A 27,835-nucleotide genomic window follows, 5' to 3' on the forward strand; every position below is an offset into this window, starting at 1 on the left:
CGGGGTGGTTCATCATTTTGGGCTCCTATGGAGGGAAAGGGGATTCCTGACGTCCCACGGTACGCCCATCCTTCACGGAGATTTAGTCTCCGCCCTGATTGAAGCAGTTCTTCTCCCCAAACGATTAGCAGTGATCAAATGCCAAGCACACAAGAAGGTGACAGACCTAGTCGGACAGGGAAACGCACTGGCCGACACCACTGCCCGAACCACAGCTGAGAATAGGACAACGACACGCATGTATGTGACCAGGTCACAAGCAGAAAAATGGACCGACGCTAGGGAAACAATCAGGGACATCCAATCGGCCAGCACACCGCACGAACTGACTGAGTGGGCGCGGGTGGGTCTAAGGGACGATGAGGACTGCTGGTGGACAAAAGACACAAACAAATGGTTGCTGCCTGATGCATACTTGATCCCCATACTGACCATGGCACACTCCCCTGCACACATAGGTTCTGCCCCCATGATTGAACTCATCTCCAGAGTCTGGCACAACAACAAGATCCCCGACTCAGCCAAACGCCTGGTCCAGCAGTGCCTTATCTGCCTACAACACAACCCCGGGAAAGGAACTGTGGTACCCCGGGGAGGGTTTGGGATCCCCGACCACCCCTTTGAGGTCCTTCAGATGGATTACATCCAATTAGAGAGGTGCCAGGGCTTGAAGTACGTATTGGTCATTGTATGTGCCTTCAGCAAATGGGTGGAAGCCTATCCGACCCGTGATAACACTGCCATGACTACTGCCAAAGTACTACTGAAAGAGTTTTTTCCTCGCTACGGCCTTTGTCGAATTTTATGGAGCGACAATGGCCCCCACTTTGTAGCTGAAGTTATCCAACTAATCCTGAAAGGGTTGGGGGTAAAACAGAGGTTCCACGCAGTCTTCCACCCCCAATCTGCTGGCCTGGTTGAACGACACAACGCTACACTGAAACTGAAACTGTCAAAAATAGTGGCCACCACAGGACTTAAGTGTCCAGATGCCCTTCCACTGGCATTACTAGCGATGCGCTCCACTCCCACTAAGCACCACTTGACCCCCTACGAAGTTGTGTTTGGGCGGCCCATGAACCTCTGGACTGCCCCCAAACCGACCTCCATTCACGACGTCCCCGACGTCCTGCTGTCAGATTATTTATGCAAATTAACTAAAACGTTGTCTGTCATTCATCAACAGGTGCAGCAGGCCATCCCCGATGCTTCCAGGGGTCCCGGTCACGATATCCAACCGGGGGACTACATCCTAATCCGGAACTTTCAACGAACGAAGAGTCTGGAACCCCGGTGGACGGGCCCCTGGCAAGTACTGATCACCACTCGGACGGCTCTTCGAGTGGAGGGGAAGAAGAACTGGCTGCATGCACACCACTGCAAGAAGGTTTCCTCGACCCTGGCCACGACAGACAACGTCAGCACCCAAGAAGAGCTCCTGAACAAAGACCGATCATCACTGAACTGCTATCCTGATACCGAGGCACTTGAACTTGCAAAACACTCTGATCCCACTGTGCCATCTCGAGAAGGGTATTTCCTGCGTCGAAAGGAGGGAGCTTCGGCTAAGTAGGCCACTGACTAAGTTAAAAATCTCAGAACGGTGACCCAAAGCAACCAAGGGTTACCCGGAGAGAAGCTAAACAAAGTCTGTGGTTCTGCCCACTACCGAGCACCTTGAAGATGAAGATGATGGAAGCGCCAGATAAGAAGATGATGGAAGCGCCAGATAAGAAGACGTCGGAAGCAACAGGAAATACCCACTACAAGAACCCAAAGACTGACAATTTGCACAAATCAAAGACAATCGCTTTCTTTATTGTCTTCCTCTTCTGCCTCCTCCTCATGACTTCCTTCTGGATCTTGGAGGAAAGCACACCCGCTCACCAGATGTTGCCAACCACTGTCCAGCCAACCACCATGAAAGAGCACCACCTGATCACCCTTTCACCTCAGCTCCGAGAAAGGCGTAGGGAGTTCTGGAACAATTCCTTCGTACAACTGTTGCACCAGCACAACCTTGCTGCAAATGCCACGAACTGCTTGATCTGTGGGTTGCTCCCACATGCTACCGGACACTCCATCCCCTTCATCCCTTCTCCTTTCTCAGTTCACGGCTCCTGCCTCGCCTGGTTGATCCTCATGCAGGAAAGCCACAAGGACAACGCCACTTCCGGTCAAACAGTGTCACACTTCTACTATGGGTTCTGGCTGAACAAAACAGGAAAGACGTCTGCTCCCTTTTGTCCTGCAATTTCAGGTTCAACTTTCCTTACGAACATCCCGGCCAAAGAAAGGGTCGAAATGCAAGTGCTCCACAATCCAGCCAGACCCACCTTCTCCCACCTGCGGAAACAAACGGCTGCCTCCCTGACCGTGGCCCTGTCTGTCATCAATGTCACAGGACTTGTATGCCTCGAAGGACAAGGAACGCAGCTGGTGGGTCACAGTTCTTGTCGCATCACCAAAACATTGGTCTCAGCTGACCCCCCCCTCCTTTGTTGCTTCCCCGAATATGTACTTTGTTTGTGGCACCAAAGCTTACACTTGGCTCCCAAAAGGCTGGAGGGGTACGTGCTACATCGCCTTCATTCTTCCTCCCACGTATGTGGCTTCAGCCAACCACCACCGGCAAAAGCGCGTCGGAGATGTTGAACAAGCCGACTCCACCGGAGCACAGTTCCTGGATGCAGCAAAGGGACTTGTTCCTCTGTGGGGACCAATGGCAAATAGCCGCGCTATCCGACACCTGACTCAGGCATTAGAAACAACCATTAACATCACCGCTGGCATCCTCGCCAACAACACGGCTGAGCTTCAGGCCGTCCGCCTGGTGGCTCTTCAAAACCGTCTTGTTCTAGATGTGGTTCTGGCCGACCGTGGAGGTGCATGCCGCATCATCGGCTCCAGCTGTTGCACCTACGTGCCAGATAACTCACCTTCAGTCTACAAAGCAATCGAACACCTCCACAGACTGTCCTCGGAGGTTCACCAGGAGCAGGAAGGATGGTCGCTTGGAGGCTGGTTCTGGGACACTTTGAAGAACTGGGGGTGGAGATTGTTCACGTTTTTATTGATACCAATCATGATACTATGTGGGTGTTGCTTAGGTATTCAATGTTTACCACCTTTATGTGCACTCATTTCCAACTGCATGTGCCCAAAGACTTTGAACTTTAAAACTGAGCACATGAGTCCCCTATACGAGATAGAGGTGCGTGGTCTCATGGGGATTGATCCGAACTGACAAGCTGGCGAGACATGTTAAAGGGAGGACTGTGGAATTTTAGTTTGTGTACTAAACATCATTTACGCCATCTTGCCGATTCACGTATGAACATACACGACAGCCATTTTAGGTACCATGGTCTCCCTGTTCACGATCGCCCGTCAGCACACTTCCCTGAACCTTGCAAGCCTTCCCCGCCCCTCCTGGCTGCCCCCGCGCTCTCATGCACAAGTCATGAACCCCCCCCCATGACTCTGTCTCAGGGAATCACACCCCGCGCCTGACCAACACCTCCTTTCCGTCCATGAATACCCCTCCTTTGATGGCCCCTTCCTCTGAGCCCGACTGCCTGTACGAACCGCTGGTCATCCCTTAGCCCGAGGATACAGTTTATTGCCCACTACTGTATGCACTCGCCTCTCCTGAAAGAGACCACTATTGATCATGACGTCCCCACCCCCTGAGATTCGATCAGGCGCACACATTCCAAAGGAATCAGCAGAACACTCAGCTGCGTGATAACCCCTCCCAATCATATGAGGGGAAAGGGCTTCTACTGTTGTCATGTGTTGGAATGGGCCGGAACTGGGGGGGTGCCGGGGATGTCGTTCTCATACTTCACAATGCCCTTGTTGTAATACATGTCTTAACCCAGGGGATAAAAGACCAGGTCTCAGAGAGGTTGGGAGAGCACCTCGAGACGATACCTTGTTGTCTGATCTGATGTGTTCTACTCCGACGGAATAAACTTGTTTCCTGTCTTCCTGTCTCCAGCGCCTGCCTCTTTATTGAATAACTTCGTATGGTATTAGAGGCGTTTTACGCCGGGCAAATTTAACTTAGGAAACATCTACTGAAAGCGCCTGACCATTTTGAATTGATCTTTAACAGCCTCATCCCTTGAGCAGTCACCAGGAGAGGTGAGGAGTACTCCCACATAAAGCTAGGAATGAATTCAAAAGTTCCTGTACGATTGACTTACCTGATGGGAGCTACAGGATACTGGTAGGCTGTATCGCACCAACCATTTCATTTGATTTTTCTTTTCGATTTTCATAATTTTTGCAGTAGCATTTTCTGTATTGGTCCTGACGAAAGCCTAGCGGCTGAAACATGTAGACCTGTTTTTCCATCGCAACTGAGTTATCCTTTCAAACTGTCTGCGCACTGTTTTTTAGCTTGACACTGGCATAATGTTTATTAAAGTTTCAGAAATTATCCTAGCAGCCAATTTGATCAATTTCACTGTATGATTTTCACTTCTTGCACTGCAAATTTTCAGCACCACTTATCAAGACTAGCGAGTGGCTCTACCGATCACTGGGGTACAAAACAAGCTGAGTTTTGATACTACTCCTGGTGGGTTGCATGAATGTGGCAACCTACCATCAATCCCAGATGACGAAGAGTAGCCACATATGTGGGCTGATGGGATTCTTTTTCACTTGTTGTAAGATGTCTTTCTTCTTTTTCTCCTTTGGCCTAGACATCTAGGAGTTTCAGCGACTCCATTTTCTCTAGTTTGTTAGACCGGTAGTTTTTTGTGTTGTTGTTCAGAAGAGTGTTCCTCGCCATTGGTTTAGTGTATAATGAAACCTCAATGAGGCCTTCAACAACTAAGATCCTAAGGGGGTATTTTTACCTCAACTTGTTATTCATATGGCCTCATATAGCTATTCATATCTCAAACTTAGGGCCCCATTATAGGTTTGTTTTAGGACCCTTATCCGTATGTATCGAGGGTCCTTTTTAAACTTATCTTCATATTGGGTTTTTACGCATTCTCCTACAGTATACTTTTGTCAGCAGTTTTTAACTGTATGCCCAGAGAAAAGTTGTGGCTATTCTTTACACAAGGTAGGGGGAGGTAGAGGGTAAATGACTAAGTCGCCCTCCTTAAGTATACAAACAAAGAAAACCCGAGGTCACGGATTTTGAGACCTAGTGAAAGGGAATGGCTCCTAATCAGTATGATCAGGAAGAACCTGAAAGAAAGAAAAATTTCTTACTTGAGTCCCCTCACTCACCACGGTTTCCCCACGGTGAGATGCTTCATCATTGGGGTCATCCCAGTTCTCTACGAACAGGGGCGTGCTGTGACTTGCGAAGTTATGTAGGAGCACTTTTAGTGGAAGACTGTGTGTGGTGCAGTGTGTGGTGGAGTGGGTAGAAAGTGATTTAAAAATACCTTGCTAGTGGGCTTAAATACTTTATTCTTGCTCCTAGGTTGGTATATCTAAAACGGGGTGTTACACTGGGAAATCTAACTGTGATGCGCAGGAGTTCAGTGTATGATCAACATGTTTCGAGCCTACCCCTAGCTCTTCATCAGGACCACATAGGGACCAGCCCTTTGTTTGCCACTCCTAATACACCTAAATAGGGAAACAAAGATAGTGAAAAAATATTAAAAGAAAACGCTGCTACTAATAAGGCATGCGTGATTTATACATACGATCCCTATGTCACGAAGTATATCTGTAATGGTAAAAAAGAGAGCTTGTTAAAGAGCAAAACCCCCCTCTCAATCGAGTGGGGGTACACATATGCTTCCATGCTGGTGTGCTCCATATGGGTGGCTTGCTCCATATTGGTGCGTGCAGGCATCCAGGATGAGCGTGATTGTACCTAGAAAGTATAAAACATGCCTGCCCGACGTGCTGCGTGAGTATATATATATATATATATATATATATACATATTAAAAACACAACTCAAGTGGTGACACACAAATGACATTCACACAACATAAACAGGTAAAAATGGTGTTGTCGGCGTAACTTAGATCATTACTTTCTTTTTTGCAAGGTTGCGCTTCATGGACTCGGGGGGGGGGCGGTGTCTCCCTATGAAATAATCCTGCCAAATATGAGAGGAGAAGGAGGGAGATGTTAGCACCTTCCGGAAATGGAGGCAAAATAATTGAGGTAAAAACGAGCTCTTGTAATAATGAAGGTAAGGCTGGCTCATGACCTTCAGAACGAGACCTGTGGAGACAAATGCACTTACTTCAATGTCGGGAACGCCGCGTCTGGGCACCTAAACCTCTTCCTGCCGGACCGCATCTTGGTGTGTATCCGGCGGGGTAATGAATATAAGGCTTCGGCGTTACCCGCGTGTCAGTCGATAAAGATTAGACCGCGGGAGACATTTTAAAATGGCAGCCGCCGATGGCAAAGAGTGGCGGCAGTGTTTTCTTTGTTTGTGGCTATTCTTTGCCATTTTTTCTTAGCATCTGTTTTACATTCTTCCATGTAGATTGTAAAGCCCACCATCTTCAGTATTGATCTTCTGATTTATGACCTTTTGAATTTGAGGTTGTGGGCATTTAAACTACAGAGTAGGTTCTATTTGTACTCCTTCCATTCTCTCGCTATCTCTTAACTGGAGTGGTTTTTTCATGTATCCACATTTATTCACATAATGTTTTCTTGCTCACTGATTGGATTGATTATATGGATTCTACGTCTATTTTGCACTTAGCCTGATTGATTCTCTTTATCTTATTATTTTATTCCCCTTCCTCTCTTTTGTGCCCCTTATTATGTATACATAGAGTTTCATCCATCATATTTTGTTTTGTTTTCATTGATCCCACAGATTGGTTCCAATTCACGATATGTTACAAAGACCCTTCACCACCGTCCTATGCTATATTGTTTTTTGATCCCATGATGGAAATTTGATCGTACAATACTACTGTATTAGTTGCGCCCTGACGAAGGAACTTGTGGACAAGGTTCCACTCGGAAAGGCGTGTCGGCGCTGTTCTCAGTCTCACAATTTCTTTGTGTGTTCTGTATATGATTATTGTCTTTTTATAATGTCATGTAATCATTTTTTGTCTTTTGCAAGTTATTGTGTTATTCCTATTTTGTGTTTTGTTCTGTTGAGTCGTGTATGGTATGACAGGAGGTTGTGTGATGAGTGGTGTTTCTCTGTATTCCATTTTTACCAAATTCTTGTGTACTATTCACATGTTGGGGTCTCTCTGTGCTCATATTAGAATGATTGTCTTCTTTACATAATGTATTTACGTATATTTTAATAAAATCATATCTTTTGATACAACAAGAATAATAAAAATACCTTTATAAATAACTGAACTGTGGGACAATGATACCGTCTCTATATCTAGGATCTACGAGCTATTGAGTGATTAATAGATAGGGAGAGGTTTTTGTGTTTGTTTCTTTAGAGCGGAATGCACATCTCCCGGGGGTCACCTTCGATTGATTCCAAGGGGTAATGCCTGATATTTAATGCTTTTTGTTTGGCCCCAATTGGGGGCAAGCCTGTGAGGCTCACTCTGTGGCAACGCAGTGTGAATCATAGAGATTCTGTTTAACTTTTCTGTGGGCCCTGTACCAGACTTGGGCGAATTGTGTGCTTAAACTCAATAAAATAAGTTTTTTTCATTGTATTTTAAGGATATCAATTGGATAGAATTTGTGATCACAAAGGAGATATGTTGTTTCCAGGAGATGTGGACAGCAAATATTCTTACGGCCTGTAAGTGCCCCATTTTGGTGTTTGCCATAGAGGGCAGCAACCTAAGCAGAGGGAGAGCAGTGGGGGCCCTACCTACTTGGATTTCAATGAAACTAGACTGTACAGCAACTAGAATTTCCGCATTGCATCCCACTGTACATGCTGCAAGTCAGATTGGCCAGAGAGTAGAGGAAATGGAGCATTATGCAGGACGTCCTAAATATGTACTTAAATCTATGCAAATGCAATAGGTTCAAGGATCAACTTGCAGCCTTAAAAACAATTGTTCACAGCATAAAGAACAAGGTCTCCAGTAACGGCAAGCATTACCTCCTAGTCTGTTGTGACTTCAACATCTAACCCCCTATACATCTATGGGAGAACACAAAAAGCATGGTGGAGAAAAGTTGGGGTATTCCGTCACCAGAATTGAGTCGTTGTCTTCCTCCCCACAGCAGACACAAGAAAGGGAAATTATTTTGCGATTATCTTACCGAATCACAGCTACCCTTACTAAAAGATTAAATAATATTAGACAACCCTGCAGCGCACACATTTTGGAATAGTAGAAGATCTAGCCTGATTGTATAAATTCGCTTTCCAAATGAATGCTGGGATTAGGTTTTGGACATGGAAGTAATCTAAAGACTTGAGAGTATCCACATCCCTCCATGCTTTAAGTGTGCAGTTCTGACTGAGCGGAAAAGGGTTAAACACTTCGCTGCTTGAATCACCCCAAACAACAGCAGACAACCCATTTTTCAGCCTGCACCATGGATAGCAACGAGCATGAGACAATACTAACAAACTCTCAAGGAACTTGCACACCACTGGTCTGCACCATGGGTACCCAGGAGTAAAAGCAAGAAACCTGATAAAAGTTGATACAATAAAGAGTGCAGAGCAACCAAGAATAAGCTAAAATCGACGTACGATGATTGGCATGACTCCTAAGCAGAAGAAGAATCCTTTAAGGCCATAGGGAAAAAAAAATCTTTTTACTTAACAGTACACTGGAGCTCCATTTTCCCTTGGGTTACATCGAGCCCCTCTCTTTTTGTTAAAGACATAAGGAAAGAATACAAAGCGCTACTCAAGGGCAAGATACTGAACTTCCAGCAAGAAGTGTGGAAAGACCTGATCAAGGCAGCAAAATATAAGGATTGAAAATCCATTTGGAGGGAAGTCTACAGAATATTTTGAGAAGGTCCAAGAACCCAACCCAGAACAACCATATTCCAGCACAGACGTGGTTAGATCATTACAAGACCATATATTATAGTGGCGAGCATATACCAGTCCTGGTTGATTGTAACACCCCCCCCCTCACCCCACCCAACGAAGCAGTTAAACATTCTGCCCCCAGAAGCAGAAAGACCTATCCTGGACCAGAAGGCCAATAAAACACCCGGCCCAGACTGTGTGCCAGTTGACATTTTTCGCTTCGACTAAAAGGCTTGGTCTGTGGCCCTGACTAAGATATTTAAAGCTGTCCTGAGGTCAAACAATATCCGACACTCCTGGTGATCAGCCATCACAATCCCATTCCAAAAAAAGGAAACAAGTGACTACCATGTAACTACAGATCAATATTACTTTTGGACCGTACAGGAAAAATATTCAGGCGTGTCCTTCTGAACAGACTGCAGGCTTGGCTGGACAAGAATAGTATCCTCATAGATGGTCATGGGGGGTGTGCAAGGACATTGGTACCATTGACCAAGCCATAAAAGTATTTATTGTATGTGTCAAATATACTAAGCTGCTCAAGCACCCGCTCTATTTATTCTTTGCTGACCCTAAATTGGCGTTCGACTTGGTAAATAGAACAAAGTTATGGTAAATGTTCAACAAAACAAGGAGTTGAAAAACATCTCTTGCAAGCCATAAAAATGTTGCCTAAAGACGTGTGTGCTTGGTTTGCTACGGAACAAGAGGAGAGTGCACTCCCTAATTTGACATCTGTTTGGGGGGTGCATCGGGGATGTGTCCCCGCCCACTATTGCTCTTCCTCTTCTTGCACGAGTCCAAAGAATTTTTACTCAAGGGGACATAGATGTACTGCAGTTGGGCAACACAAAGAAATAGCTACAGCTACTGCAGCCTAAAAGACCTCCCTATTAACCAAAAGACAAAAGTAATGCCTCTGGGATGATCTGCACTGCTGATAAATACACCAAGAATTGCTGGCAAGGTACTTGAAAATATTACGGTTTATGACTACTTGGGGATCTCTTTTAACAACAAGTTAACTCAATTTTAATATTATTTGACGCAACAAAATAGTTTTGATTACCATGTCACTTACATTTATAAGGTTTGACTAAAACGTGTATACTATGGAGTGTCTGTGGATATCTCTAAAATTTGATTTTTGTTTTTTGCAAATTCCAGAGAATTAGTAAGTTTCATATGAGTACCTCAGCAGCCAATAATGATACAAACTGATAATGAATCAAGTATGCAAACTAAAATGCATTCGATTTGTATACTACTCAGCATAATATTACAGAACATATGCACACATTCTTCTCACTTCCCCTCTGTAAATTTTCAATCTTCTGTGTCTCTATTAGTCTTACCTAATTTCCGTTTTCTCCATCACTCAACCTAAATCTAAACTCGATTATTTGTTTGCTAGATGTCCTCATGCAGTCAGTCTACAATGATTCAATTAAGTGACGGATACTACACATTTTTATTAGGGTTACTGTAACCTGGTTACATTCCCTCTGTGAGCACATAAGAGACCGCTGAAGTAGTTTCTTCCAAGTTTTTTTAAATTTTTGAAGTGGATGAGCCGCACAGAACTGTGAACCTGGACCCAGGGCTCCCTGCACTCTCTATATCATCATTTCACCATTACAATTTTCTCTAATTCAATGGTTCTTAAATCCAACATTTCGTATCTTTAGCAGAATTCAGCACAAGCAGGTTTCTAAAACATATTTTTAAAGGTAATGAATGTTTACAAAAATGAATTCATTGTTTTTATTTCACTTAGTTAAGAAGCTAATTTTACTTTTAAGATGACAAATAATGGCAATATAGGACATAGCAAAATGTGAATTATCTCTAAGCTCTTAAAATGTAGGACCTATTATTAACTAACTCAATTAGGCCTTGGGTTAATAAAAGACTGAACTTGCAACTGAGAACTGTAAACTGTGATTTCTAAGCATCAGTTAGGTGATCTATTTGACCAACTTTTCAGTTATTAAAGTGATTGTTGAAAAAACAGTCATCGGTTGCACAGTAATTGCACGTCAGAAGCAGAGATGACTGCCTTCTTCCATGCATTGGGAGGTTAGACCTATTTACTGCGAACCTTACAATGCAGGTTTTCCCTGCCCAGGTTGGCCATATAAGGCATTGTGGAATCAGACAGGGTAAATAAACAGTGTCCTCTATGCAGACAGAGAACACTCCCTGTCCATCAGAGCCAGAGAATGTATTTGTATAATGAACCCCCAGGATGGGAGAGTTCGTTTCTGCAAAACATAAAATAATGAAGACCAGATGCCATGATCTGCTGGCAGGTTGTCATTTTGGTTTTGTTGTAAGGTCTTTCATCGCAATCAAAGTTTGGCCATTGCTCATCTTCAGCCAGGAGGGCAGCCACCCACTATACTCAAAATGGCCCATGAAGTTACATCTGGCCTAACAACCAGTTTTTCCATGGTGGTTTTATGAAGCTGGCATACAAATGAGGATTAGTGACAATTTGAAGAAAGTGTGCGTTTCAAAACATGGCAATCGGTTCATGGCATAAAGAGCACATTATCTGGATGGGAGAGAAATATTCTGAGCAAGTGCAAAAAAAAAAGAAGAAATGGCTAGGAAGTGTAGTGCTTGGTAGGAACACATGGCACTAAGACTATTTTCAGTACAAGAAGAGTGTGGAACACGGTAAGGAGGAAGAGGAAAGGCTGAAACATAAGTGAACCCTGAAAAAAATACTATGGCATATTCTTTCTGATAATTGAACCCTTGCTACTGACTGACAATTGTAGGGCAGAGGGCTGAATACATGACTCTTGTGCATCTTCCCAAGCCATTGGCTGTGGACACCCATATCCAAGGCTAAAGGACCTTCTAAATGGCAGGAGATGGATGTGAAAAACATTCTCATGTTCCCACCCAATGCTCATAGCTGTATAATTAGTTACAGCATACTTTGAGATGATTATCATCTAGTTTAGAGTTGGTTGGGGTTTTTCATCTTTGGGTAAGATATGGTGTGTGATTTTCATAACCTCTTGGCTACAGTTAGTTTCGCTTTACTGTACATTTCATTAGGCTTGCATTTACTGTTGGGTAATGTGTAGATTAGAGGTGGCTAGTGTAGGAGAGTAGGATCTGCTTCTTATATTTACCCCCACATTTGCTGATGTTTCACTGTTTTTGGACTTTAGTCTGGCTGGGGCCCTGCTATCCAAGACCCCAGCCTAGCTGCTTCCTCTCTAATATGATTCCATGTACTTTAGGTACACTTCAGTTTCGTTACTGGGGTACCCTTATGAGTCCCTAGTATATGGTACACTAGGTACCAAGGGCATAGGTGCCCCAGAGGCCTACCAGAGGCTGAAGCATGGATTATGCCACCCCTGGGCAGCCTTCCAAAATGACACCACCGGTCTGCTACAGCAGCCTGTGTAAAGTGGTGTATGCACCCCTTACTTAGATATAGGTTCCCTAGATCTACCTTATATGACTACACATATAAACCTATCAGTCACCCCTAGGGCAGGCCTTATCAATCCTGAAGGCAAGGTGCTGGGTTTTGTGTGAGAGGGTGCCCATGCATGAGCTGGGCCCCTCTTGCAGCCTTTGGAATCTATTCTCCGGGGTTGTTCTGTGATGCAGCCAGACCATATACTCTTAAGTGCATTATAACCTCGCGGTAAATGCTAACTTTGGAATTGCTCCGATGAAACATGTTGTGTTTGGTGTCAAACACTTTGAAATCATAACCCCCCCCCCCCCCCGCCAGTCCTGGCGGTGGGGGTATGTTTACACCCTTCTAGGGGGAGAAACATGACCACAACAGTACACCCGGTACCAGCTTAACAGAACCCTGGCATCACAAAATGGATGACACAGCCGCAGACACAAGTCTGGCCTCCTGCTGCTAGACAAAACTCCAGCAGGGGAGGCCTGGACCATAGGTTTCCTGTCACAGGGAGGTGTAACCACCTCCCAGACAGGCTTTAGATTATTGGGGCTGGGTGGGTGCACTCCAAGAGTGCTTTGAAGTCTGCACTGGGGGCACATTTGGTGTCCCTGTGGATAGCCCAGTTCAAACCGGTTGCAGGGGCTACCAACCCCTGCTCTGGCGCGAAACTGGACAAAGGAAATGGGTGTAGCCACCCCTCTTTCCTAACTCTCCCATAGGTGGGTCTCCAGAGTTTGTCCCACCCCTTCCTTGGGTATAAGATAGAAACCCCTGGCAACAGGACTTTAGATTACACCTGATCGAAACTCTGATAGTGAATCCTGGAACTTCGATGATCTTCACGATGCCGGATGACTGAAGAATCTCCCTTGGAGTACAGGAGTTACTCCCCTGCATGGCAGGCACCAAAGACGCATCTGACCGGTTTGCATCTCCGAAGCTCCCGCCGGACTCCGAAGTATTTGCAACACTGGAGGTGGATTTCCAGAACTTCCCAGAGGCCGACCTGAGTCCCCAGCAAAGCTGAGACCTGCAGCCCTCATGGGTACTGTGGAACCAGAGCCCTTGGACACCGTGCACATTTGCAAGTGCATTCGCTTCCCGATGATCCTTGAGGCTGTGCATTGGGTTGCTTGTAGCCCAGACCCCGAGCAGCATTGGCACTTCTCACAGCTAGGGTTCAGTTTGGTGTTGATAATGTTATGTTTAGAGTCAGTGCTTTTTAGTCTATCGGTGAATATGACCTGATCTCATTTGGCCAGAGTCTAGACATATAAATAAACTTCAAATAATGCCAGTGGTAGTGGAAGTGAGATCACGCATCCTTTGCCTAAAATGGCATTACACAATTAAACCGCAGCCCGTCAACAGCTGATTAGGAAAAGTAAGGTCTCTTTGTTTTCTGTTCTTGGTTTAGTCTTCAAGATCTCTGAGAACAGGCATAGCAAGTGCTGTGAAAGGGGTGTCAAAAGAGGAAGACAAGCATAGCAACTGCTTTTTCTAACATTGGCTAACCATAATTGCCAACCACAAGTCTAGAGTAGAGTCCTTCAGGGATCGAATCTAGCCGACTATTGTTACTGTTGTGCAGGGTATAATTTAGATTTGGTTAGGGTCTAGAAAAGTGATATTACAAGTACGGCCCAGGGGCCCTATGCGTCCCCCTCCTTTCCATGTGACCGCCTCGTCAGCAGCAGCACTGGGCTGCTGTTTCTCGACACAGCACTAACATTGAGAAATATATTAAATAAAGGGGCAATCATTTATTCACAGATTAAGTTAAAAGTAAGTAACTAAGGTGTTGTGCACCACTTACATTTAGGAACACCTGCATTATTAAAGACGTGATGCAACAAACGTGTAAATATTTGATAGAATCTTCAAAATTAACATGCAGAAGAGTTTCGTGTTAGTACATTACATTATATCAGTGCATTGAGAAATATAGATTTTTAAAGTGATAGTTTACAAATAAGAATTTAGCAACATTCATGCTTCCCCTCCACCCTGGCAACAATGCAAAAAGTGAATTAAGAGGCAAGTCAGTTGTTATGTTTACCATCTGAGTGGCCAGGGTTTCGATTATAAATGGATAAAATTATAAAATGCAAGAGGAATTTTCATGCAGTGCACATCATGAAGTCATATATTTTGAGTTCCTCTTATACGTGATAATGAAGTAAAAGAAGGTAACGTGAAATAAAACAATTGCCTAGGATAACATAGTTTGGTCAAGTGGGGAAGTCGGGATTGATCCCAGGATTTCTGGTCTCATAATGTGCAATTTAGCCTTTATATGAGCATGCTTTACTTCCCCTATTCCCACGTCATTTGCCCCCACCCCCATCGCCAGTCAATGTGACCCTTGATCACAGGACAGGCTAAGGTTTTTGGCACCCTGGAAAATATTTGCGAGTACCAGTGGTCTAGATTAATGTTGGCTTGGCTTCAATTTACAGTTGCTAAGGGGTACGTTCGCAGTTAGTTGGAGTTTTGTTCATAGTTAGCTTGGGCCTAGTTTCAGCTAACGTAAAGCACGGGTGCTTTAACATAAATTCTAAAATTTTGATACGGCGTCAAAAAAAACGGATTTTTGTATTTTTATAAAAGAAAAACAATGGTGAACTGGAGCATCCAGTTTAGCTGTTTCAATTTTGTCTTAATTCTCTTAATTTTGGGGTACCATTCCTTGCCTTTGATATGGAGTGGTCACCTCACGCTCTGCTGCACAGTCAATAATAAGCGTCTGCATGTTTTTAAAAAATGTCAGATGCACCCAATGCTAATTTCTCTGCTTGAAGCAGAGGGAACTTTTAAACTGATCTGCGACATAGTTGAAATTGAGTACCTCTTCGAGCAGTTTTGAGCAAACAAACAATGCTCCAAAGATAATCATAATAACAAAAATATTACTTTGATCTTGATGTAGGTTAAGTGTATTTTGCCTGTGTGATTTACAATCAGTCTAAAAAAAGTGATCTTGGTATTTCATGACATCATATAAATTCTTTCCTCCCCAGGCAGCCAGCCAGGAACATTTCGAATGGCCTCTGTTGGCTCTTCCTGTGCCTGCGCAGGCCATGAGCAAATTCCCAGCACAGTTTGGTCTGTCAGACTTGTTAGTGGAAGAATGCACTCGTTGCTTTTGTTTCACAGCAACATTCAAACGAAGCTGCATGCAACAAACCCACAGATCTCCCGGCAAACACACAGGCCACCTACTACACGCTGAAATTACAGCGCTTAGGTCTTCACCAAAAAATGCTATTCTTTTTAAGTCATGTTCCAAACTCTTTCCTACGTAAAGGTTTGAACCCTTTTAAATTGAATGGGCCTTTTCATTTTTAAATCTTCTATTTTTGGCAATTCTAAAGGCCATAGGCAGGGGTGGGCGCAGGTTCCGGCAGCCCCTGTGGCACAGTAGGGACTATTCAGGCAAAGACCTGTCAGATAGGAGCGTTTTAGGGGCTCCTTGGTATATTCTGCAGGGGGAGTCAATTTACGTAACGCCACTCAAGAGTCATGTCCATATATTTTATTATTATTTTTATAAATAAAAAAAGTCCCAGAAAAGATTTTTGTGTTGTCTTAAATGAAAAGAGATATTCACCTAAAAATTTATTTTTCTTTGAAAGTGGAACAAGCACATATGTAAATGTAAATTAACATTACTATTTTGGAATGGTCTAACTATGTGCCACTGGCAGACATTGTCTGGTGGTTCTGCTAAAAGACTTAAAAGACTGACACCCTATAATTAGATTTATACTGCAGAAAGAGTTGATTTAGCAAATTGTCGTGAAAGACTGAGAAAAGGCTATGATCTGCAAAGATGTTAAGGATGGTAACGCATTCCCTGGCATCGCCTGCCACCTACAGGGAGCTACAGTGCACTGGTAGCTAACAATGCCATCACTACAAAAAAAGGTAATCGGGTGGTGAGGCAAACAGGGCAGACCCGCAAATGTATAGAACGCACATTTGCAATGCAATAGGGGGCACATGCATCAATATTGCATTTTGCGATTCCTTAATTGCGAAAAATAAGGAATCGCAATTAAGGAATTGCAAACTGCAATGCATCAAGAAATCGCTAAAAAATTAGCGATTTCTTAAAATTCCTTAATTGCGATTCTCTAATTGAGAATCGCAATTAAGGAATACCTCCCCATCCATTCCTATGGGCCTAAAGGCCCATAGGAATGAATGGAAAGACATTCTTAATTTGCAATTCACCATTAGAAATTCGCAAATTAAGAATGCAATTTCAAGGGTGCAGGGGTGTCCAAAGGACACCCTGTTGCACCCCTGAAATATGCTTAGAAGTACATTTTTCACACTCACATGCACCAAGGGCATGTGTGTGTGTAAAATGGAACTTTGAAAAATGCACTTTAGTGCATTTTTCAAAGTTTTCGCAAATTACCATGAAGGTCAACTTCATGGTAATTTGCTCCCCTTATTTGCGAATTCGCAAATTTTTAAAATCTGATGCATTGCATTTAAGGAATCTCAATTTGAGATTCCTTAAATGCAATCGCAATTTGAGAAATCGCAATTTTGCGATTTCTTAAATTGCGAAAATTACAAAAATCTTAATGCATCCCAAAAAATGGAATTGCATTCGCAAACGGCCGAATTTTGCGATTCGCACCATTTGCGAATGCAATTTCCATTGATGCATGTGTCCCCTAGGTCTCGTGTTTGCGAGAGTTTGAGCTACTGGCATCATAAGTGACAATGCCTTTTATGTATGTGTTGGTTTTCAAAACAGATAAATACAAGGAATTGTCATTTACATTGCCTATGACTTAAACTCTTACAAATGCGAGACCTATTGCATTGCAAATGCTTGTTTAATGAATACATTTATTATTTCTTGTAGCAGCTTTAGTGTAACTGCTTAAAGGGTGAATGAGGATGTAAAGAGGCAACGCTTGCAGCACAACACACAACCTCTGTCCCTCACAACATCCATCTGCTCAAACAACTGGTATGGAGATACTAAGCATTGCCGGGCAGCTCGGAGGGATGAGCGCCTGCTGCAGATCTGCAGATAAAATGGCTCCGTCTCAGTTACATCGCTGAGCTGGACTATAAAACTTCTGAAAGGATCAGAGGGGACAGTTCAAGTGACTTGTTCAATCCCAATAAAATACGTTAGTTAATTAACGCGTCGTTTTACAAAGATTTGTGGGCTTTGAGCAGGGTCTGCGGGGTTTTAATTCTTCCTGTGTCGATGAAAGGAACACACTTCTATTGGTCAATAATGACTACTAAACTCTCAATTTCAAGTGGGAGTGGGGGCTACAGCGGTAGAGTCGTCTAAGGCCAACAGAGAGGAGCCCCACACAGAGGGGGGAGGATTGGCGGCTGTCACTGTGCCATTTTACCATCTGATGTTTGGAACAGAGCAGGGCACTGACTAGCCACTTGATTGCTCAATATCAACAGACATGCCCCGTCATGCGGGGTATATACCTTCCAGATCCCCTTCAGGTTTTCTGAATGAAGCTTCTTCCAAGTACAAAGCAATGGTTTTTATTTTGTCACCTCTGTAAATGCTGTGTCAGCCCTGTCTAAATGCAGCCATGTGGCCAGCTCCCTCTGCAGCCAGCATTTTACACCGTCCGGGTAAATAATCGGATGTGGAATCCGTTATCACAAAAATACCTGCTGGCAATGAGCATCTTCAAGGGTGTGAAATGTGCACCCTGGAGATTAAACCCCCAAACTCTGCAACAAGCGTGATAACCTTCTGAGCTTTTAAAGCCTGGATTGAACCTGTCCTGCAGGTTACTCACAAACCGTCTACAGCAAGCATGTTAACCCGACTGGAACCTGTGAGCTGCATGTTGAGGAGAAAGGTTTATGTGCATGTTTTAAGTACTGCTGCAAATAGCGCCTTGAAACGCTCTTAATCGCAAATCATTCTAAGACTTTTCCACCATAGAACTGCCGCTCACGCTAGCCCTGGCTGTAGCCAGAGCTTGGAGCCGATGGCCAGTGTCCACCGACTGACAGCGGTGCTGCTGCGTCACGGATACATGGGCCCACCTAACACCTATGTATCACAGTGGGTGTCTTTTTTAACGTCCTCAACACAAGCCTTGAGGGGTTTCCACTCTCCTCAGATGCAGGATTTGAGGAGGAGCTTGGACTGCAGCCCTGATACTTGGAAAAAGCATAAAATGTCTTCAGCTCGGAGAGAGAGGGGCGGGAGAGCACGGACAGCGGGAGAGGGAAAGCATGGCGAGCGGACAGGGCAGTAAGGGAGGGCCGTGGGGCTGCGGCTCGCCCGTCGTGGGAGCTGCAGGCGCTCAGCGCACACCAGGCACCAGATGTCTAGAGCATACGCTGCCTATGCGAGAGACAAAAAACAACATAGTGCTTACATTGAAAGATTAAAACAAAAATGTTCACTTGGTATTATTTCGTTTACGAGTTTTCACAGTCAATCAACTAGTCTAATCATATATACTTCATGGACCTTTTTCATCTAGTTAGATCTCATCCCTATCGTGCCCCAACATTCACTCACAACACAGATATAAGTAGAACCACAAAGAGGCACTTTGTTCAGTAGAGATATTTAACCTCACAACTCCAAATGTATATTATATGTTGGTTTTAAAAATATTTCTTTAAAAAAAATCATATGTTCAATTTATCAAAGAAAGATTTTTTTCTTTGCTTATCGTTTCATAACAGCTCATACATTATCAATAGTTAGTTAACACATACTGAAATCCTATGCCTAGCAGTACATGATATCAGACTTCAACATGACATTAGAAACATAAACATAAAAAACAATAATCATAAAACCACAGAGGTTTGTTGTTGACGCATTTCGGTGGGTTCTGCTTTGTGCACCACCTTCCTCAGGACAGTTAAAAACCAACACAATAATCTTTATTTAAAAACTCTTACAGGTTCCCCGTTGTACCATCTGCGGGGTTGGAATATGCTTCACCAAGTTATGATTTTGGCAACCTGAATAGCGAAGTCGAGGTTGCTGTCTTAAACCACCCCTGTTATGCTTCTTTACACTTCTGTTTTCTTATATGTCTGGTCGTCATATAGGATCAGAGCCATTAATCAATTGTCCCTTGGTTCACCACTTCACTTCTTTCGTGACTGCAACGTGTGCCCCGGGCAACCAAGGGACAATTGATTAAATCCCAGCAAACTGATGAACCAGACCTAGATGAAAGGTAGATGCGCCAATCTGATGCGGGCATACGCCATTAAGAAAGAGTAAAGGGAAACGAATTTGATTTATGGTTCTGATCCTTTATGACGACCAGACATATAAGAAAACAGAAGTGGAAAGAAGCATAACAGGGGTAGTTTAAGAGTGCAAACTCGACTCCGCTATTCAGGTTGCCAAAATTATAAATTGGTGAAGCTTATTCCAGACCCCGCAGATGGTACAACAGGAACCTGTAAGAGTTTTTAAATAAAGATTATTATGTTGGTTTTTAACTGTCCTTAGGAAGATGGTGCGCAAAGCAGAAACCAACGAAACGCGTCGACAACAAACCTCTATGGTTTTATGATTATTGTTTTTTATGTTTATGTTTCTAATGTCATGCTGAAGACTGTTCAGTTCAGTTCAGTAATTCTTTATTCGATAGTTAAAAAAACATCATAAAAGTGCATATATATACAAGTTTTAAAAAAGAATTACATTACAATGAATAAAACTATTGCAGATTTAAAAAAGCAGTCATGTGAACAGTATACACTACAAAGGTCCCTTCAAGGGCCCTCCCCTCTTGAGTTTCTTAGCTTTACAGCAGTTCTAATGAAATTCATGATACAGCAAAGTGACCATGGGTCCTGTGCTCTTTGTAAAAACAATAAGGCCATTTTAGGGTGACAGAACTTCTCTTTTTTTAGAAGCTCTACCAGGAATCTACGTCTAGGAACTTTAAAAAAAGGACACAAAAGTACAAAATGAAGGGTGTCCTGCGGAGACAAATTGTCGCAGCCGCAGGCACCCTTCTGCTCAATCGTCCGTCTAAAACCTGGTGGGTCTGCCAGTATATGGGGTAAAAGATTAAGCCTCAAACGAGTCATTAAAAACCTATCCTGGGCATTATACATCACATAAAGATATGGCTCCATACCCTCTATATTCTTGATGGAACTATAATCAACTACAGTGTGTTTTAACATCTCCCGATTTGTTCTACATGTCGAGAATTGGTCCATCAACAACGATTTGATTTTCTGTTCATCCGAGGGTACAATAGAGCTAGGATTAGTAAACAGATCCCTCTGGTCAATGCCCTCCAGGGTTACCTTGACGTAATTAAGCCAAGGTATTTGTAGTCCCTTATCCCTGGACAGGCAATCTGTCAGGATTTGCCTAGTTAGATCTGCCTCTGGGTTAACCCAGATTTTTAGCCAGGCCATAATCGGTCTTAACTTGAGTTCGTCCTCTAGAAAGGGTCTCCCTAATTCCATGTGTGCAATTACAGCTGGGGAACTCTGGGGGACCTTCAAGATCCTGCGCAAAAATGTATTTTCCACCAGCTGCAATTGCTCTGTGTTGACATAACCCCAGACTTCTGAGCCATACGTGGCTTTGGACCAGCAGATCGAACCATACAGGTTCATGACCTGTTCTGGGGACCACCGGCCCAGCCTTCGTCCATAATTCAGTATTGCTCCATTTGTTGAGATTAGTTTTGTGCATCGTTCCTCCACTAAGGGTTTAAAATTAAGTGCCCCATCCAAAAGCAACCCCAAATAGGTGAATAAGGGGGTCGTTTCCAGTTGGTGGCTCCCAATTTCATACACAAACCTCTTACAGGGTTTAGGATCTGCCAACATCACAAAGGACTTGTTCAAGTTCACTGCTAGTCCCAAGATGTCCATGAATTTCACAAATCCATCTAACAGACTTTGCAGGCCACTCGGGGTACGGGCAAGTAACACCGCGTCATCCGCGTATAAGAGCAGCGGTATTTGGCGCGTTCCTATTCTCGGGCAATCAACATCTAGATCTAGCAAAGCCCGCTGAAGACTGATATCATGTACTGCTAGGCATAGGATTTCAGTATGTGTTAACTAACTATTTATAATGTATGAGCTGTTATGAAATGATAAGCAAAGAAAAAATCTTTCTTTGATAAATTGAACATATGATGTTTATTTAAAGAAATCTTTTTAATAAACCAACATAGAATGTACATTTGGAGTTGTGAGGTTGAATATCTCTACTGAACAAAGTGCCTCTTTGTGGTTCTACTTATATCTGTGGGGTGAGTGAATGTTGGAACACGATAGGGATGAGATCTAACTAGATGAAAAAGGTCCATGAAGTATATATGATTAGACTAGTTGATTGACTGTGAAAACTCGTAAACGAAATAATACCAAGGGAACATTTTTGTTTTAATCTTGTGACTTACCCAGTTCCCTTTTGGTTGAAGGGTTACCCTCTATTTCTTATACTTACATTGAAAGATACCTCCCTGCAGTGTAAGTTTACTGTAGTTGGTCGATGCTGCCTCTGAACTACACAGAAGTTATGTATCGGATCAACAGCCAATAGAAAGCAAGATAAAAACAGTAATGCCACAGTTAAATGAATCACAAGCGGTATGACAAATCACACAGTTTCACACAACATACAGATTACTTTATGTCTCGCTGAGAAGGCGAGACCTAAACACTAGGTAGTCATATAGAGTGCCAAAACAAGCCAGGAACTAAATTTAGAATAATAATTCAAATTTAAAAAAACATTGAAATAAAAAAAAATGTGTGTTAGGTACTACACTGTTTGTGATGTGGGTAGCAAACCCGATGATAGAGTGACACAATGAATAGAGAAAAATCAAGACTCAATCATTGGTGATGAGTCACATCTTGGAGCAATGTGTCACTCCTGGTCAGTCTCAATTGCCAAATGGCCACGTTGACTTTATTGGAATATAACACCTGGCAATCATTATTAGTCTTGTATAAACTTCTCCTTAGGTCAAAGTTAAAAAAAAAACTCGCTCATGGTAATTTTGAAACTTTATTGCGACATGTGCGTGCCTGGTGTTACCACTGAGGGAGGGGCGTGTGCGCAACGTGTGTGTGTGTGTGTGTGTGTGTGTGTGTGTGTGTGTGTGTGTGTGTAGTCCCTGCCTTTACCACAGGGCAGTAAATACTCACCTTCCTCGCCAAACTGGTCATAGATGTCCCTCTTCTTGGGATCGCTAAGCACCTCGTAGGCCTCGGCTACCTCCTTGAACTTTGCTTCGGCTTGTGGTGACTTGTTCTTGTCCGGGTGCCAGCGCAACGCCTGCTTCCGGTAGGCCTTTTTGATGTCCTCCTCCGAGGCACCGCGTTCGATGCCCAGCAAGCTGTAGTAATCCGTGCCCATCTCCTTACCGGTGCTCACTGACAAGGAAGCTTCCTGTGCTGCACACTTCTAGAAGGCCCTACGGGGCAGCTAAGGGTCCTGTGAGGTTACTAAAGTTCAGTGGGAAAAGTGTTCCTAGAGAATAAAATAAATGAGTATGAACCTGGAAACCTGAGTTCTATTCTAGATTGTAGAATTTGATCTAAGTGTGTGATCTTGGGCTAAATTACCATATTCCCTTATGTCTCCGTTCCCTTGCCTGTCAAAAATAAATGGAACGTTGTATTTAGATATCCTGCATCTCTGCGAGATGTTCTTGCAGAATGTTGTGAGCAGTTCCCGCAGACTGCAAAGGTGCAGTCCATGCACAATATATAAGTGAAGTACAGAGTAGGTAAAGTAAACTCCCGCAGAGTATATGCGTGCAGTCCTCGCAGGGGAGTTAAGGACAGCACAAATCCTGAACTGCATGCACAAATATATTCGTGCTGACCCTGATGGAGAGGACCTGAAGAATATCTACGGGCGGCTCCTGTGTAGTGAAATTAAGGGCAAACCTGATGCCTCTAACCTAATCCGGCTTTTCTGCGCACTTCTTATTCGGAGCTGAGCGCACTCCCCCTCTAATGGCCACTTCTGCACTATGCCCTTCCTGCACTCTCCCTGCTCTCTCCGCTCCACCTCCTCCCGTCCCCTAGTATTGCGGCTTTTTCTCTCCCTGCCTCTCCTGCGCTCACGCTCTCTCGGCAGTTCCTGCAGCTTCTGTTGGCAGAATCTACCCTGCGTGCTGCCCAAGGGCCGCGCCTGCACGTCGGTGTCTGCTCTGCTCCTAGAGCATCCGGCGCTCCCTTTCCCCCGAGGAGCTCCCGCTGTTGCCCGAATGACCCCTGCAGACGGCGCCTACTGCAGCGGGTTCCCTGGCTCCCCCTGCGTGACTCCTGCGCCCCCCGGGCCGCTCCTTCTGAGTCTATCGCCGGCCGACCTTCTCTGATCAGTTCCGGCTCGCCCTCAGATGAGAGAGATCCCGCTATACCCTCATTCCCTCCCTCCTCTAATGCTCATATATAGAGATCAGCTCCTCCCGTCCGTCCCATCCCCAGCTTCACAGTGACGCCTCCGCAGCCCGCGCGGCGCGCTGGACCTGCAGCTCTCCACGGAAAGACCGAGAAACCTCCAGCAGCTGCAGCGGCAACCCGAGGGACGTGTCTGCCTGCGCAGCTCTACCCCGGGCGACCTCGAAACTCGAGTTCGTGGCCCTATTAGCCCCGCACCGTCCGCGAGGAGCAGGAGTTTGCTGGCCCGAGAATTTATGGCCCTGCCAGCATCGCCCGGGACTCCCCTGTTTTGCCTCTGACACCAGCGAACTAGGCATTTCACCCCTGCCAGAAGGGTCGGATTGCGACCAAATATAGGCCTGTTTATTAGTAAAAAAGAGGCCCATGTTTATAGATCGTGACATTGTGCGAATCTTTGTTTAATGAGCTTTGGGAGCTAATTCGTGAAGAAAAGTGGGAAAACAAGATTTATTTCCCCGACCCAACTTCTTTATCAGACCATTTCATAGTTCACCTCCCCTGATATCCACCCATTCTCATTCTTATTCAGCCAATCTCCTCCTCTCCAAGTCTTCATATCCCCTTTTCAACTTCCTGCATCTCCTCTGGTTTCTACGGGTGCCTCCCGAATTTACTCTCATCCAGTCATCTAGTCTCTCTTTTCCTCTTGTACAACTATTTCCTTTACTTACTCTTTCCTCTTCTCTCATCTTCTCCTCCCTTCAGTTCCTTCAGCTTCATTTTCCCCAGCCTTTGTCATTTCTCTTCCTGCCAGTCCTCATAACCAAGTTCCCTCCACTCATGCCTTCACCAATACATTTTTCCTTTGAACCCGTATCAATCAACCAATCAATCAATCAATCAATCACACTACATACCCGCGAGGGTCTCAAGGCGCTGGGGGTGGCGTCGCTACTGATCGAACAGCCAGGTCTTGAGTATCCTCCTGAAGGTCAGCAAGTCTTGGGTCTGTCGTAGGCTCAGTGGGAGGGTGTTCCATGTCTTGGCGGCGAGGTGGGAGAAGGATCTCCCGCCGGTGGTTGTTCTTCGGATGCGCGAGTCGGTGGTGAGTGAGAGGTCGGCGGAGCGTAGCTGGGGGTTGGGGATGTAGAAGGAGAGCCGTCTGTTGAGGTAGGCTGGGCCGGTCTTGTGGAGTGCCTTGTGTGCATGGGTGAGGAGCTTGAAGGGTATCCTCTTGCTGGCGGGGAGCCAGTGCAGGTTTTTCAGGTGAGGGGTGATGTGGCCGTGACGTGGTACGTTGAGGAGCAGTCTTGCTGAGGCGTTTTGGATGCGTTGTAGTCGTTTAATGAGCTTGGTCGGGGCTCTCGCATAGACGGCGAGTCTGCTGCTGACGAGGGCCTGGGTGACTGTCTTTCTTGAATCTGTCGGGATCCATCTGTAGATCTTGCGGAGCATGCCGAGGGTATTGAAGCAGGAGGAGCAGGCGGCATTGACTTGCTGGTCATTGAGAGCTTTGAGTCGAGGATGATTCCCAGGTTGCGTGTGTGGTCGGTGGGTGTCGGGGCTGCCCCCAGTGCCGTCGGCCACCAGGAGTCGTCCCAGGCTGAAGGGTTAGAGCCGAGGATGAGGACCTCCGTCTTGTCCAAGTTCAGCTTCAGACAGCTGGTCTTCATCCAGTCGGCGTCAACCTTCCTTCCTTCGTGGAGGTTGGCTTTGGCGGTGATGGGGTCCTTGGTGAGGGAGAGGATCAGCTGAGTGTCATCGGCGTAGGAGATTATGTTGAGGTTGGGCTGTCGGGCTACGTGTTCGAGCTGGGCCATGTAAATGTTGAACAGTGTCGGGCTGAGGGAGGTCCCAGGGGTACACCGCAGATGATCTCGGAGGCTGTGGAACAGAATGGGGGGAGGCAGACGCTCTGGGTTCTGCCGGAGAGGAAGGAGGTGGTCCAATCCAGAACCTTGTCTCGGATCCCTACGGCGTGGAGGCGTGTGCGTAGTGTGCTGTGGCAGGCGGTGTCGAAAGCGGCAGAGGTCTAGGAGGATGAGTGCTGTAATATCGACGTTGTCCAGCAGGGTCCTGATGTCGTCGGTGGCGGCGATGAGGGCAGTCTCAGTGCTGTGGTTGCTGCGGAACCCTGACTGGGAAGGGTCCAGGATTCTGTTTTCTTCGAGGTATCGGGTCTGTTGACGGTTTTCTCGATGACCTTGGCCTGGAAGGGGAGCAGAGAGATGGACCGGAAGTTCTTGAGGTCTCTTGGGTCTGCCTTAGGTTTTTTGAGTAGGGCGTTGATGACGGCGTGTTTCCAGATCTCTGGGAAGGTCGCGGTCTCAAGGGAGAGATTTATGACGTTGCGCAGGTGGGGTGCGATGGGGCTACTTGCTCTCTTGAAGACGTGGTGCGGGAATGGGTCTGACGGAGAGCCGGAGTGGATTGTGCGCATGGTCTTGATGGTGTCATCGATGCTCACTCTGGCCCAGGCTATTAGGGGGTCATGGTCGATGGTGTGCGGAGGGTCTGTTGTAATGCTGTCTGTTTGGGGCTGTCTGGGTGTTGAAGCTGTCGTGGATGTCTGCTATCTTGAGGTGGAAGAAGGTGGCAAGGGAGTCTCACAGGGCTTGCGATGGCGGGATGTCGTTGGTGTTGGATCTGGGGTTGGAGAATTACTTTCCGATGTTGAAGAGCTCCTTGCTATTGTGTGCGTTGTTGTTGAGGCGGTCTTTGAAGGAGGTCCTCTTGGCCACCCTGATGAGGTCGTGGTTGCGGATGGCGTACTTTGTGCTGCGTGGCCGTCCGGAGTTTGTTTACTGTGCCATTTCTTCTCTAGTTTCCGGCAAACTTGCTTGGAGGCTAGGAGTTCTGGGGTGAACCAGCTGGCCATCTTGCTGCTTTCTCTGTGGGGGGGTTTCTTTGGCACGGTGAGGGTGTTGGGGCAGTCCACGATCCAGCGTCTGAGGCTGTGGGCAGCGTCGTCGGTGTTGGAGGGTTCCGTGGGTGGACTGAGAGCGAGGTTTGCGTGTAGTTGGTCTTTGGGGATTTTGCTCCAGCAGCGGCGGGGGATCTGTTGGGTGCGGTGGTGTGTGGTGGGTTTCTGGTAGGTGAAGTGGTTGCAGCGGTGGTCGGTCCAGAGGAGTTCGGTGGTGTGGCTGACAGAGACGTGCAGGCGTTAGGAGAAGATGGGGTAGAGCGTGTGGCCGGCAGAGTGGGTGGGCATTGTGACAAGTTGTTTCAGTCCGAAGTTGGTGAGGTTGTCGATCAGGGTTGTGGAGTTATTGTCGTTGTTGTTCTCAAGGTGAAAGTTCAGGTCTCCGAGGAGGATGTAGTCGGTGGAGGTCAGGGCGTGCGTGCTCATCAAGTTGGCAATGGAGTCGCTGAACTGGGGGTGGGATCAGGGGGGTCGGTAGACGAGGGTGCCTCTGAGGGTGGAGTTATGGCCTGTGTGGATCTGGAAATGCATGTGTTCGGCGGTGCTGAGTGCGCCGTCAGTGCTAGTCGAGACCCTGATGCTGTTTTTGTGTACAATGGCGATTCCACCTCCAACTCTGTTGGTGCGGTCTCTGCGGGTGATCTTGTAGCCGTCTGGGATGGCTATGGCGATATCGGGTGCGGAGGAGTCATTAAATCAGATCTCTGTCAGGAAGGCGACATCCGGGGATGTTGTGTCGAGCAGGTCCAAGAGCTCGACGGCATGCTTGCGTGCGGAGCGGGTGTTCAGTAGTATGCATCGGAGGTGGTTGGGGGTCTTTCTTGGCGGGTGGTTTGTCGGCTCTGAGGCTGGTGTAGCTGCAGTTCCGGCAGGTGAAGGGGCCGTGTGTACAATTCGGGGTGGCCTTGAAGCAGGTGTGGCTCCGTCCGGAGTTGAGAGCGTGCAAAGTGCTGGTGTCGTAGTGGCGGCGGTGATCGTGGTGGGTGCAGGGGCCAGGAGTTCTGGCGATGGGCACGGTCCAGGCACAGACGGGCTGTGTTGCAAAGTCATCCTGTGCCCTGGGCACCCCCCAACTTTTTGATGACTGGAACTGGTGGTAACTGACTCCGACTGACCCTGGGCTCTGATTAAC

General features: G+C 45.8%; 1 protein-coding gene across 3 annotated transcripts in view; it reads right to left on the reverse strand.

Moving 5' to 3' along the window:
• Positions 1-27,835, reverse strand: part of DNAJB4 (DnaJ heat shock protein family (Hsp40) member B4) — a 405,595-nt gene that overhangs the window by 303,826 nt on the left and 73,934 nt on the right. Inside the window, exon 1 of one of the 3 annotated variants that reach the window (XM_078644988.1) lies at positions 22,575-23,764. The exons of the other annotated variants lie outside the window; for them this stretch is intronic. Within the exon in view, the coding sequence (XP_078501114.1) occupies positions 22,575-22,785 (211 nt within the window). The 5' untranslated portion in view covers positions 22,786-23,764. Of the gene's footprint in view, positions 1-22,574; positions 23,765-27,835 lie in introns of those variants that run through there. 3 annotated transcript variants of the gene reach the window in all.

This window comes from Lissotriton helveticus, chromosome 1_1 (assembly GCF_964261635.1).
Source record: "Lissotriton helveticus chromosome 1_1, aLisHel1.1, whole genome shotgun sequence".
Classification (NCBI taxonomy): domain Eukaryota; kingdom Metazoa; phylum Chordata; class Amphibia; order Caudata; family Salamandridae; genus Lissotriton; species Lissotriton helveticus.